The sequence below is a fragment of the Solanum tuberosum genome, unplaced genomic scaffold, assembly GCF_000226075.1.
Source record: "Solanum tuberosum cultivar DM 1-3 516 R44 unplaced genomic scaffold, SolTub_3.0 scf00147, whole genome shotgun sequence".
NCBI lineage: Eukaryota > Viridiplantae > Streptophyta > Magnoliopsida > Solanales > Solanaceae > Solanum > Solanum tuberosum.
This window is the reverse complement of record NW_006239070.1, coordinates 601974-616066: the sequence shown is the minus strand read 5'-3', so window position 1 is coordinate 616066 and position 14093 is coordinate 601974. Positions and strand designations below refer to the sequence as shown.

At 35.0% G+C, this 14093-nt stretch overlaps 3 protein-coding genes across 7 annotated transcripts in view; 2 read left to right on the top strand and 1 right to left on the bottom strand.

The window, feature by feature from the left end:
- The first annotated feature begins 606 nt into the window (after positions 1–606).
- NIP (probable aquaporin NIP5-1-like) lies at positions 607–3436 on the top strand. The gene is given in 4 exon segments (NM_001288067.1): positions 607–836; positions 2300–2719; positions 2799–2860; positions 3175–3436. Coding segments are annotated over 4 exon segments (891 nt in total). The 5' UTR covers positions 607–626; the 3' UTR covers positions 3374–3436.
- An 851-nt stretch (positions 3437–4287) lies between these two features.
- On the bottom strand, positions 4288–11171 carry LOC102605094 (uncharacterized). Its single transcript, XM_006352163.2, has 8 exons — positions 10844–11171; positions 10713–10765; positions 10240–10299; positions 10025–10102; positions 7358–7487; positions 7052–7104; positions 5421–5606; positions 4288–4533 (listed from the first exon to the last, which is right to left on the bottom strand). Exons 1-8 carry the CDS (start codon positions 11121–11123, stop codon positions 4381–4383), a joined length of 993 nt encoding a protein of 330 aa, XP_006352225.1. The 5' UTR covers positions 11124–11171; the 3' UTR covers positions 4288–4380.
- Positions 11172–11828: 657 nt separating this feature from the next.
- The window catches only part of LOC102604307 (uncharacterized), a 7487-nt gene continuing 5222 nt past the window's right edge, over positions 11829–14093 (top strand). The window contains exons 1-3 of one of the 5 annotated variants that reach the window (XM_015310844.1): positions 11988–12138; positions 12291–12352; positions 12570–12924. In XM_015310844.1, the coding sequence (XP_015166330.1) occupies positions 12638–12924 (287 nt within the window). In that variant the 5' untranslated portion in view covers positions 11988–12138; positions 12291–12352; positions 12570–12637. Of the gene's footprint in view, positions 11962–11987; positions 12139–12290; positions 12353–12569; positions 12925–14093 lie in introns of those variants that run through there. The other 4 variants (XM_015310841.1, XM_015310842.1, XM_006352160.2 and 1 more) reach the window with 4 other exon arrangements.

Below are 14093 nucleotides of genomic sequence, written 5' to 3'. Positions count from 1 at the left end.
CTGTCAGTTTAGCATTGTGGCCATTGACTTTCTCTCTCTCCCTCTCTTTCTCCCTCTCTTGGTTGTCGGCCTCCTTTTACTTACTTTAATTATTATTATAGCTAAGAAGTATGTGTATATAATACTAATTATTACATATGCAATACCCAAAATCACTTGTGTTTCTTCTTCATACTCTTCAATTTCATTAAGCAATCTGAGTTTACTTATTCTGCTTCTTTTGCTCTTTTAGCTGGTTTTTGTTATGTACTGTGGCTTAGTTCAGATCCATCGCCATCATCTCATAAGTGCATAATTAAGCTGGATATATTCATTTCTTCTATTCCTTAGTTACACACTTATAAAAAACCTCTAAATCATGTAACTCAACCTTCATCTATTTCTTCAATCTTCTCCTTTCCCCCAAAAAAGACAAAAAAAAAAGTTTTTTTCTTTCAGTTGCTATATTCTGATTATCTATTTGGATCAATCTATCGATCTGGCTGTAACACTGAATATCGTGTAGCCAAACATTTATAAAAGCAAAAAAAAATATGTAATATCTATCTCCATTGAAAGCAATCTAGTTCATTTTTTTCTAAAAAAAAAAAAAAAAAAAAAAAAAGAAGTTCAATTTATTGATTAGGATGGCGGAATTAGAAAATGGGATATCGGCGCCGGCAACGCCGGGGACGCCAACTCCGTTATTCCCGTCGTTACGAGTGGACTCAATGGGTTCTTATGATCGGAAGTCAATGCCCCGATGCAAATGCTTGCCTTTGGATGCTGCAACATGGGGAGCTCCTCATACCTGTCTCGCCGACTTTCCCGCACCAGATGTCTCTCTCACCAGAAAGGTACACTACTACTACTTAGTACTTACTCTCTCCGTCCCATTTTACGTGAGGTAGTTTGATTCAGCACGGAATTTAAGAAAGAAATGAAGACTTAAATTTGTGGTCCAAAATGAATGATAGAAATTTGTGTAACTGTAAATGATTTCATTAACAGTAAAATAGACATTTTATAGTTAAATTATTACTTAATATAAAAATGTATCATTCTTTTTGAGATTACTAAAAAAAAAGTAAGTCACGTAAATTGAAACAAAGCGAAACAAAGCGAGTACTACATTTCTTTTTAAGATCAATCATTCATGTCTGCATTTTTTCACTGTGTCCGTTTAAAAAATAATTATTAGTTTAATTTGATATGTAGTTTTAAAAAAATAAAGAGGATTTTTCAATTTTATGATGTTAAATGTGGCTTTGACAAAAAAAAAAAAAAAAAAGAGGGCATTTTTTTTAAGGGAAGAAATATTTTTTAGAGTACTATCTATTGATCAAACAAGTTGGGGGTTAGGTACATAATATGGCTACTTAAACCATTACAATTACATCACAAGAGGGCCCAATTAGCCAATAATTTCATTCATATTTTTCTTTTCAATCAATGAGGCACTCCTCTTGGGTCAACTATCAAACTGTTTTGATACCATTGTTATAAATCAAAAGAGTAATTAATTAGATGAGAAAGCTTATTTTGCCTATAAATGCTACTCCTTTTATTTTAATTAGTTTGATATTATATTTTTTTTGGTCCATCTTAAAAAGTCAATTTAAAAAGTATTGACTTTTTTACTTTTATGCAATTTCTTTATTTCAATTTTCCACGTAATTACATTGACATGCTTAAAATCATAAAATTAAAGAACATTTTGATATAATTAACATATCTTTAGTTCCAATTTTTCAAATGACCATACTACAAGTATAAGATCATAAAATTAAAAGACATTTTGATACATTTAACATATTTTTAATTTAGGACCTCAAGATTCAATTTTTTTTCTTTCTTAAACTTCATATCAAGTCAAAATATGTTAAACAAATTAAAACGGAAGGAAATATTTAATTGTACAATTTGCTTTTCAAATGAGTAGATTTTTAATTTTTTGCCCTTTAAATAAACTAGTCTTTAATTTGACCCCGGAGAACCCATTGAACCTATAAACTCATTAGTATTTCTTGCATACCCAATTTACTTTAATTCTTGGGCGAAGTAATTTGATTTACAACACATTCTTCTAAAACATGGCTTTCATTTGTCCATTTTTTTTTCCTTTTATATAGAGAACATGCAAGATTCTTCTCATGAAAATGGAAAATTTCTACAATATAGCACGATATTATGGTGCCAATAAATAACAAACTAATGCTGATGACTGTTTTAGTTAGTAGTTCAACTTGCAAGGAATTCTGTTAGAACTACTTTATCATACCCTAAAATGTAAAAACATATGTGTGTGTGATGGATACAGTTGGGAGCTGAATTCGTGGGAACATTTATCCTTATATTTGCTGCAACAGCCGGGCCAATTGTGAACCAAAAGTACAACGGAGCTGAATCTCTAATTGGGAATGCAGCTTGCTCAGGGCTGGCTGTTATGATTGTGATTCTGTCGACGGGCCATATTTCTGGAGCTCATCTGAATCCGTCCCTCACTATAGCATTTGCAGCACTTCGTCACTTTCCGTGGGTTCAAGTGCCAGCCTATGTTGCAGCACAGGTTTCAGCATCCATTTGTGCTTCTTTTGCACTCAAAGGTGTCTTTCATCCGTTCATGTCTGGCGGTGTTACTGTCCCTTCAGTAAACACTGGCCAGGCTTTTGCTCTTGAATTCCTCATCACATTCAATCTCCTTTTCGTTGTCACTGCTGTTGCAACTGACACCAGAGCGGTATAGACCAACTTATACCTTATAGATTCTTCACGTCCAATAAATACATACTACTAGTATTTACTAATTCTTTCAACAGGTGGGAGAGTTGGCTGGCATAGCAGTTGGAGCTACAGTTATGCTCAATATTCTAGTTGCTGGGTAAGTAAAATATCTCAACACCCAAGTATACAGGTTACGAAAATATATCTCTACTAACCCAAACAAACCCTTCGGGCATTACCATATATCAGCAGCTTGCATTAGGGAAGAAACTTACTTCACTTATTCTACAAATAATGTTGCAGAGAACCAACCGATAGAGAGCCAAATTAATACACTCCTTCCAATTATGATATATTCATGCCTAGTACTGTGACATGAATTCTCAGCTAGGCTTAAAACTTTAGTTTTTGCCCAAGCAAATCCAGTATTTCTTTTTTGTAGTTTTTTTGACGTGTTGGTGGAATAAGCAGGCCGTCAAGCGGTGCTTCCATGAATCCAGTACGAACTTTGGGGCCGGCCGTTGCAGCAGGAAATTACAAGTCATTGTGGATTTACCTAGTGGCTCCAACTCTGGGGGCTATTGCAGGGGCGGCTGTTTATACGCTCGTCAAACTTCGTGGAGATGACACTACCGAGACACCAAGCCAGGTTAGGAGCTTCCGCCGCTAGTCTGCTGAAGGAAGGGTGTTGTTCCAACTTATAATACTATTGTGTGCTTGAAAATAAAGGTGGAGGACTAAGGAAACTGTGACTTTCAGTCTCACCATCGAAAACAATTTACATTTGCATATAGACACTCTTTCTTCTCATTCACTTTGTGTGGATTACTTAGAAGAAGAGGCAGAAATTTGGTTGTGGTCTGTGACCTTTTTTTTCTTTTTATGATTTGCTCTGTGTGAACTTATGCTACCTTAAAATTATGTGTGACGATAATAAGAAGCTTTCTACTTGTATATCTAGTCACAAAATGTTCAAGCATCCAATGTTTATTAACAATCGTCACACCAGAACCGCTTAAATCCTTCTATCCTCCTTAGTCCTTGCAACTAATTCTGTAGGTTACTTTCTCTTCTCCAAAATCACGAAGTCATAGCATAACATATAATTCTCTAATAACTTAAACATTTAGATGAGATAATCACATGCTTCAACAACTACATTTCAGCATACATTATCATCTTCATTGCTGAAATAAATAAATAAATTATCTAACCTGAAGTTGGGTTCAATTAATACAGCATGCCCGGTTTGTTCTAAATCATCACGCTTTTCCACGATTGGGGATGAGTGATGACATAGTAACAACTCAAAGTAGTATCCTAACTTAAGCAGAGTTCAGACTCTCAGTGACATTCATCACGTTTAATATGCAACAGGGAGAGCTGAAGTGATTGGAAATTACTGCAAATCAAGATAGAAACAGGCCACTGTCAGATGGATAAAGGGTGACTAGGGCGTGCCTGATGGTTGCCTGTGGGTCAATCTATAAAGGCTGCATCCCCCTGTTTTCCTTCTGATAAAAAAATCACGTACGCGAAAGTTAAGACCTAGAAAGGAAGAACTCCTCAACAGGAAGACAGGGATCTGCAAAGGACCTTTTCTATTGGCACAAATTACCTTTTCTGCATGGTTTGGCATGCGGAAATTTACATCTTAACCAAGTCCCAATGTCACATTCACGAAGGGGAAGGCGTGCAACTTCTCCATTCTTTGACACTTGACCTTAATAGATCCGGGAGATGAGCAGACCAAATATCCAAATCTGGTAGTGGTCCTGTCAGTGCAAGATAATTTTCTCCTGCGCTCTTTGGCAGCTTTTTCCAGCTTACCTGCCATTTCAGATAATAAACTTTTTAGTCATCGCAGGTAAAGCCAGCAAAATGCAGAGCGACATCCAAAAGACACAAGTATTCTTATTGCGCTCATAGCAAATAAAGAAATTTATTTTATGACATGAAGATATGATGTCAGTGGAACTCTCTGGAAGGTTTCTTGCCAAGGTAGAGCAGACTATCAGTAACTTAAGTCCTGCCTTTTCCTAGCAATACACACCATGCAATTGCACATTTCAAGAAAATTTAGCACACATTTACAGGGTACACCATTACATTGCCCCCATATACCTTGATCAACTTGAAATGTCAAGAATTCCTTCTAAAACAAGGGCACAACTTTTGAAAACTATACAGATGTTTCAAGAAATCATTGTAAATTTTATTGGAACTGTTGGGTCACAAAGATACATGGGTTTTTGGTCTATATGGTGTGTAGACGATGGTAACAGTTGGTCCAAACCTATTGAGGTCCAACACGCACACAAGTATATATACCATACTATTTTTGCAAACTCACTTAACTTTCTTCTACCACAACCAATTTCATTCAAGCAAACCACCGTTTCAATTTCTACTCCAAGTCACTGTGTAAACTGTAAAATAAATAGGATACTGAGCATGTCATAATTACTTAACAGTATTTCTCCATCAAATTTGCATATCTTGATAAAGGCACTTTTAAATTACATATGGCTGAGATTACTTTTTGAAAGCCTCCTTTGCTTCACTGGCTTAAAGTATCAGTTTCATAGGTTCCCAACCCTAGGTAACCTTTTGGAATGAAGAAAGACAAAAAAGGCAGTTTGGGATCTAAAAGGGCCATAAAAATTTTGTACTGCTTTTACTAAGCAAAGAAGGTAAATGGAATTCAAGTACCCTACTTGCTCAGGAAATGCCTTGCATAATGCATTGATAGTTGCGTTTAGTTTCAAAGGGTCATCCCTTTTGGGAATATCTGGTTGCATCATTTCAGAAGTATCAGACAATTCTTTGGTAGCAGCACCACAATTCACCATGAGACGACCATTGGGCATCAACATCTTATTCATCTCCAACCAAGTTGTAACCTGTTAAGGAAAGACAAAACAAATGCATTAGATCCTGGAAATCTACCACCAAGGAACCAGACAGCAAAGTACATCACTATTTCGGAACAATCTTCCCACATATATTATTCAAGAAGTACCAAATTGGGGAATCTCATAATTTCTAGGTAGATCAAAAGTACTCCTTCCATTTAATTTCACATTTGTTGCCAAAAAAATAAAGGTTATTGTAAACTTTGAATGATAACTGTAACATCTTTAACCAATCTGCCAAAGCTTCATACCTTTAACTGTTATTTTAAGAATCTATCTAGTGAAATCTTAACATAAGAACACATTCACCTTGTACATCACAACATCAAAACACAAAATGAGATAAGAGAGAGCAGAGAAAGAAATCGTTACATATACGCGTTAAAACTGAAGAGTACTGTGGAAAGCTGTGTGAAAAAAATTAACATATATCCCAATGTCAGATGAATAGGTAAGGCAGAGTGAACTAGACTTGAATCCATGTTACGTATATTGATATCTAAAGAAATTGAGGCCATTCAGCTTTAAAGTTGATATTACTAGAGATTAAACCTGCATTTACTGAATGTAAAAAGTTCTCAATTGAGTAAATCAGAAACCTTTTTGACAACACTAGATTCACAAGGGTGAACATAATGAATCAACAAGACATGCAAAGGAGAAATGAGAGTGGCACTACCTTAATACTTGGTTTTCTGGTGAATAATAAATCTACTTTATCGATAAAAATGAGAGTAGATCTGCGAGTCACAATCAATCTAGATATCATTGTGAGTGCATTTGACAAAGTAGTGCTTTTAGCATGAAAACGAAACTTCGTCTAGTCAGTGTTTGGTAAATGTTGGAAGCGTTTTTGCTGTAGTAAAGCCTTCAACAAATGAGTAGAGAAGATGCTCAAACTTGGAGCTGATGAAACTTGTGTTCATCAATTTCTTTCTTTTTTGAAAAAAAATAAGATAAAGTTTTTTTTTTCTGTTGGTCAATATTTAGGTACTATTTGACATTTTTTTCACTGTCAAATCAAATCGATTTTCATTTTTTATATCAGTAATATCCCGACCAGCTTCTAAACATCTTGACTGTACCAGGCAAATCAAAGAAATTTTCGTAAGGGTTAATTCTGTATATTAAACACAAAGTACTTTGCGAAATAATTGTACGATGAGATGCTACTATAATTTCTTAAAGTACTTCTCTAAATAACTACAAAAAAGTACTTATCCAGAAGCTAACACATTCTCAATCGGGTGCCTAAATGGGTTGATTCAACCATCAACTCTATTATTAGCCAAAAAGAAAATCCACATGTAATTATTCAGAAGAGAGATACTATTATCAACTACATAGTTTGATGAAAAGATAGATAACCATTGTATTGTAAAAATAGAATCACAACAAATGCATGACTGTCAAAATTGTGCACTTGAGCATACCTCTTCCAGTTGTGGCAAAACCTTTCCATCAGAAAACAAATCAACTATTATACCTGAAATTATTATTTAGAAGAATATAAGTAAACTTCGGATAGAAGTCATACCGAAGTTTCTGAATGCTCACTTCGGATGCATGGCAAAAAAAGTTAAAAATTATGATAAATCAGGGAAGTTATTTGAAATGCTTCAGCTGCAGAACCAGCTGCAAGAACAATCATTTGCTGGAGGATAAGAACTTCCCTTCCATCATAAAGCAATTAATAGGTCGACTAAGGATTACATGTCTGAAATAAGGCAGTGACATACCAGCATAACCTCCAGGAATAGTAACAGATGAAGAAAACACATCTCCAATATGAACCTCCAACACACCTCCACCTTGAGTATGCTTCTCCAGATCAGAGAGCCCAAGATATTCTCTTGCTTTTGCAATCAACTGGAATAATGAGAAAAGCCAACTCATTTTCACAAATCAATTATGTTGAATTGGACAATGACTTGAATAATTGAGTTTTATGTGCCAGATGACATTATTAAATCCCTTTTTTGACATTATTAACTAATTGAACTCCATGTTATTGGATCAATACCCAAAACACAAAATTCCGAACTGAAAATATCATCACTGTGTAAATTATTCTAAATGATCATGTATTTATTGAGAGTAAAGAGAATCATTGAGAATATTGTGTTATGGTGGCTGCTCCAGCAGTCAGAGCTTCTTTCAGGTGGCCCTTCAAACTTCCAACAGCACTGCACCTCTTTCTGGTAAATATTCTGACCACACCACTTATTATGGTCACTATTCTGAAAAGATTTCCTATCACTGTTTTCTGAAAACTTTTCCAGTTGTTACTTGAGCACCAATTCAAGCTAGTTCAATGACATCAAGGAGATTGTATGTCACAACACCATTATTCAATGACAGAATTGATTCTTTCTTATCATACTGCAAGAATCACTTCTATTATTTGCAATTATTAGTGACTTTTAAAGGAAAGAATTCCAGCACTATTTTTCTTTCTGGTGATTGTCCATTATTCTAATGGTACTATTTGGATGATTGTTTACACTTCTGTTTTGAATATTTCTTAGCTTTAAGATTTGTGAACTCAAGTTGCTTCACCATCTCGAGTTTAAGGGATGTTTTAAGTCCAGAGAATCATTGAGAATATAAAGTAAACTACTTGAAATGACAATATTATAATAATTAGTATTCCCACAAATTAGAAAGCTCTCTTTTTTCATGTTACTAAAAATTCCTATATAAAGGTTTCTCTAGTGTGTCGTTAACCAACAAATTTCAATAATAGTTTTGTCTCTTCTTCTTTCCTTCCACGAGCTATAGAGTTTTTATAACTAGTGCAATTTCTTTTGGAATAGGTATGTTTTCTGCATTAGCACATGTTAGTAGCCTAGCCTCAACCAAGAACCCAAAATCACATAATACATGAAAGTTGCAATGAAATTTGCTGAAGGCTTGCTTGAGGAGAGCTTAAGTCCTCAAAGTAGGTGCAAATAGGCTTGGTGCTCAACTCGCTTAGAGGCTCTTTATGGAAGGCACTAAATCAATAAAGCATGTATATTATCGACCATGGACTCTATCTTGAATAGGGTAACAATGCACGATAAGCTTTACTTGAGGTTTTAAACGCATCACACATATATTTCTTTCTAAATTAGAGGCGGATCTAAGTATAATATCCTCCTCAGAGATGCATAACACATATCACTAAAGGTCTATGCCATTTATGTGATAATCAACTCCGGAATTCATGCAACTTTCAGTCACTAAGATCACTACATAACTTCCACATAAGTTAGAGAACAAGATCAATTCCTTTCATAGCAAGCACTGGAAACATACGAAACAATCAAAAACTGATTTGCATCAAGTACCTGTAGAAAAGCCAAGGGCTGCCAAAAATGGATGAGAACCCAAAAGGAATTTCTATTATGCTCACATGCGCATTATGATTTTGTGAAAGCTCAATTCCTGAATACATTAGAGGCCAGTTCAATTGAATCATTTAGTGAATCTGCTGGAAAGGTACTTTAGACCTGTTAACATTTTGAATTTCAATAATCATAGCTATGTTTCTCTTAATCCTGCCTATATTCTTACAAGGAATTTTATGCTTCCTATTTTCGTTTTGGAAATATTAATTTCGCAGAAGCTAAGGCCTTTAGTGTTCCGTCATTTGATGTTCACCAACTGCCTTTAAAATACTATCTATGTTGAATCATAATTAGCCAGTTGCCAAGTCACAGACCCTATGCAGTGCCTTTTATTGACTTGCAACAAGGAGGTTGAATAAGTTTCATTGGCTAAGCTTGTTGCAAAGAGTATGCTCATAGTTTTTTTTCAAAAAAAAGAGAAAAGAAAAGGAGATCTACCTAACAACGTTTAGAATTCCTGTAACTGCCTAAACTTCAACATCATTCTATTCTTTTGGATTGGAGTATGTCTATGTCCATATATACCCAGTAGATTGACTGTTTTCCGTAAGTTTTGCACTGTAAAGGGATTTTCTTTCTAGTGGCTCTGTAGGACGCATCTTAATGTAAAGGAAAGGGTACTTATTCAATAAAAATAGCAAGAAGTCAGGTTTCAAACCACCATCCCTTTGTTTCACATGGTTTTGACAATAAAATAACCGATGCAACAGAGGTGCTTCCTCAATAAAATAATACAGTACAATACTAATTTTAAGACTCTGGAAAGTTGTGGAATGACTCAGTACTGTTTTTTTCCTTTTTGGATTAGTTGGAACAACTCATTACTCTTGTTGGAACAAAAGAAACAGAAGCTAGCATCATACTATATAACTCCTCTAGATTTATATTTTCCTTTATTTATTGTGATGCATCAAGGTCCAAGATATACCAGAGAAAGATTGCATGAGAAATATCAAAATACAAATATGCTCTTGAAAGGAGAAAAGCTAAGAAATGACAATGAGAGGTTACTACAATTTCATCTATCTCCCATCCAACAAGCAACAAAGAAGGCCATAGTTCAAGCATCAAATGTGCAGCAGTTGCGCCCCCCTGAAAATTAGCAGGAAGTAGCTGCACCTCAGTTTAATCCCCATAAAGAGACAGTAAGATTTCAAAATTGAATTTGTTAAAAAACTAATTTTATCAGTGATAATTTGTCAAAAAACCTTAAAATAACCTAAATTTACCAAGCCAAAGATTGCGAGAGGGCCCTTTGGAACAATGGCCGGCAAGCTAGCAAACTCATCCTGGTAATCAAACAGAAGAAAATGTACCACATTAGGAGACTCAATGCACTACATATGCATAGTACAGTTAACTCTCAGGATCAATAACCCTAAACCATACAACAGAAAGTACAATTCCGCGTGTATCTGCCTGCCCATGCTGGATTGACTAAATTTTCGCCTTCATCATGTCATGTCCTGAATTTATGTTGCGCACCGTTTGACGCCATTTGGACACGAAACTGAGATTTGTTATTACTACCGGCAAATATCATTTAACACCTCTCAGACAGATACCAATTTTCATAACTCAGAATTGTTGAATGCTCACTAACGATGCATTTTGATTTCAATAATCCGAGAATCCGACAACTATGAGGACACTATACAGATAGTAATAAGAAGGCAGTTGAAAAAAAAAAGCAACGGCATACCCAATATGCACCAGTCCATTTGGTTCCCTTGTGAAGGATGCTATGCACATTATCTGTTCCAAGAAAAATAAAATTCAGAAACCGACTTGTTTGTTAAATTGAATGAGTATTAGTGATGAGAAGGAACATACTGGAAGAATCGAGAAGCAGGACTCGTGATTCTGGAGTATCGAGGATTACAATGTTATTATAATTACTTGTAACAGAAGTGAGCACCTTGAAATCTGCTGCGCAGCTCCGTATCGTCTTCCTTGTGAAATGCGCCTTTCTTCTCGAATGCCAAATAGAGCTGAACACCTTTTCATTGCCGATGGGAAATACGCTCGCCGATGGGCCGCCCCATACACTAAGTCTGCTCATGTCTTCTATGTTGTTGCAGATAAGAGTTAAAAGAGAATGACAACACTCCATTTACATCTTGCCTTCCGCTCTCCCTCCTTACTACTATTTTTTTTGTTCTTTTTGGGTATCCGAGCGAATGTTTGCCCACCTTAATTAATTTCACTAAATATCAGTTATGGGGAATTTTTGCAAAGAGCTACTATTATAATAAATTTAATTATGCTTTATAGCTATTAGTTTGCATATTTACGGGTTGTACATACAATTTAAGTTATTTCGTTTGTATAATTGAGTTATTTTTGTATAAATTCAAAATAACAAATTTATACAAATAACTGAAATTCAAATAGTCATACAAATTATATTATACAATTCTGAATTATACAAATCCCACCCCACATAATTATCAATGGAGGTTGATTGCTAGTGGTAATTAACTCTAAACTATAGCTATAATGACTAATTAACTAATATATATTTACTTAAAAATTGAATTTACCTTTTAAAATTCACAACATTAATCAATTTCAATTACATATATGTATTCATTCATATTTCATAATAATTGTGACAATTTTTATTTTTTTCAAAATGAATTTTTAAACCTTAATCTTATGATATAATGATGAGACTGTTTCACACTTAAGTTGAAAGATTCAAATTTGTGCTAGGAATATGAATAAATTATTAATAAATTTTGCAATAATTCGAATTTAATCAAAATCCAATATGATTCCAAATGAAAAACTAGAAAGGGAAAAAAAAAGATTCCCTAGTATCTTTGTTCCCTAAACCACCGCGGCGGGCAAAGTAAAAATGACTTGTGTCCGTCCGGTCCACAACTATTTTCAACTTTCCATTGAATCAACTTGACTCACCGCTACCGTCTCAGGTCTCTTCTCTCTCTGTGCGTGCGCCAACATTTCTATATCTTTACCTAACAATGTTTGTACTTCCTTTATTTTCTTGCTTGATAGGTTGCTTCTAAGTTAAAAATCGATTCAAACAATAATTTATCTAATTGAGGGATTTGGATGAAAATTGAGTGATTGAATTGTGTAACTGCAGCAGAATTTTGAGATGGGTATTACTATTCTTTTCACTCTACTTGTTTTCGATGTGGGTTTGCTCAAATGGGTGTCCAAAACATCTTCTTTTTGTTTATTTGTTTAATTTCCGTTTCTTACTTGCTTCTGTTTGGTTCTAAGATGGATCAGTTGGTTCATGGTTTACTAGGTTTGCTTATGAGCATGTTCATGTGCTGGTGCCTGGTAAATGTACTCCTTTGTTTTATCCATGTAAGTGAACATTGAAAACCAAAAAAGAATTCATGTGGTTTCTGTTCTAATAATGACTGAATTAAATTCCACTTTTGATAAACTGAAATTTGGATTTGAACTAGTTTAATGGCTTACTTGATTAAGATTTATTGGGTGAGTATTCTTTACTTGGTATAGGGTATAGTGAACAAAATAATTTTCAGCTTTATATTGAGTTTGAGCTTGTTTTGTATAGGAGGAATGTTAAAAAGGGTTGCAAAAGGATAGCAACGCGTTTGCTTGGTTCTTTTGTATTTGTTACCAATGCAAGATGTCGGTGTAGTCCGGCATGATAGTACCGTCCACTGTGATGATCCTTCTGATATTGAAAAGCAGAGTGCAGAGATCAGCAATCATGACTTAGCTACTGAAAGAGTGGATCAAACTGTACTCACCATAGTGGTTCCTGCAAGCGAATCAATCAACTCCCAGGCTCCCACATTAACCACAGACCCAGTTGGGAACATTTCCACCATTGAGAAAATAGCAATTGTAGAGTCTCCTAAGAAGCCTTGCTTATCCAGGAATCATAGTTTTCATGAACAATGCAGGTTTCTAGCCTTTTTACTTGCATAAAGATTACAACTTTTGATATATTTCTTTACTGATTTCTCCATATAAAGTTTTAGTATCAATCCTCTATTTGTTTCAAACGTTTTGATCCTTATTTTGTCCTTTTTATGTGCAATGTTTGCATTGTAGCCACATGTGAATTGAATAACCCAAAAAGAAGAAATTTTTCTTGATGAGACAGACGGAAGGTCTCTTTTTTTTTTTTTTTTGGGTAACTAATGAAACTAATGAAAATAGTTACAGGCACCATAGTTGGCTAAACACACCCAAACTATCAAAATACAAGCAACAGAGCTCCATACTCAGGCTAAAACAGAAAAGTAGACATAATTGAACTGATCCTGGGAGGGACCCTAACACAGCCGACATAAGCTATTTCCCTAGCAGTAATTTCAGGGTCTCGATAAACTTTTTCAAAAGTTCTCATGTTCCTTTTTATCCACAAGCTATGCACAAACTCAAGAGTAAATCATCTTGAAGATTTGAGCTCGTTGTGTCTTCCCTTCTGCACACCTTATGACTTCATTGATATATTGGTCCCAAGAGTGAAACTGTAATGTCTTATCTTTCTCCAGGATTGAAGTTTTTCCCAGCTGCTTCCCCATAATCACAGAAGACAAATAAATGGTCTCTTTATTCATTGTGTATCTGGCCTAAGGGACAGTGTAAAGAAACAGACATTTCCTATTTTAGCAATCTATCTATAGTCAGCACTCTGTCTTGTCATTGAAACAGAGTGTGAATCTAGCCTTTGGTCTGGCAGCATTGTGATACATCAAATTCTTTCACAGGATTCTGGACTCAGGGACCATCAATTTTATGTAAATCATTGAGATCAGGCCATTTCCACAAGTGTTGTTATACTGAAAGTGGACTAGGGAGATTCTAGATTCAATAACTAGGGACCATCAATTTCTTGGAAGATCTCTTGTTCTACCTTGATTTAGCTTTTCTTTGCAGAGCTGTTATAAAAAAAATCTATTTCTGTGATCATGTCAGAAGTTTCTTATTGATCAATATCACTTGGACTTTGTGTTCTTATGACACTATGTCCCATACCTTCTTCCCTTTTGTAAAGATATGACACCTGGGCTTAACTCAACCCCAAAAGCTAGCTCATAAGGGGAGGTTTGTCCAAGTCCATATA

What these genes read in the sequence shown, in the direction of transcription:
- LOC102605094 (XM_006352163.2), bottom strand. Translation starts at nt 11,123, where the DNA reads ATGGAGTGTTGTCATTCTCTTTTAACTCTTATCTGCAACAACATAGAA. An exon ending in CCTGCTTCTCGATTCTTCCA is followed by an intron (nt 10,766 to 10,843) that starts GTATGTTCCTTC and finishes TTCTTGGAACAG; the next exon opens with ATAATGTGCATAGCATCCTT. An exon ending in GATGGGAGATAGATGAAATT is followed by an intron (nt 7,488 to 10,024) that starts GTAGTAACCTCT and finishes TCATTATTCCAG; the next exon opens with TTGATTGCAAAAGCAAGAGA.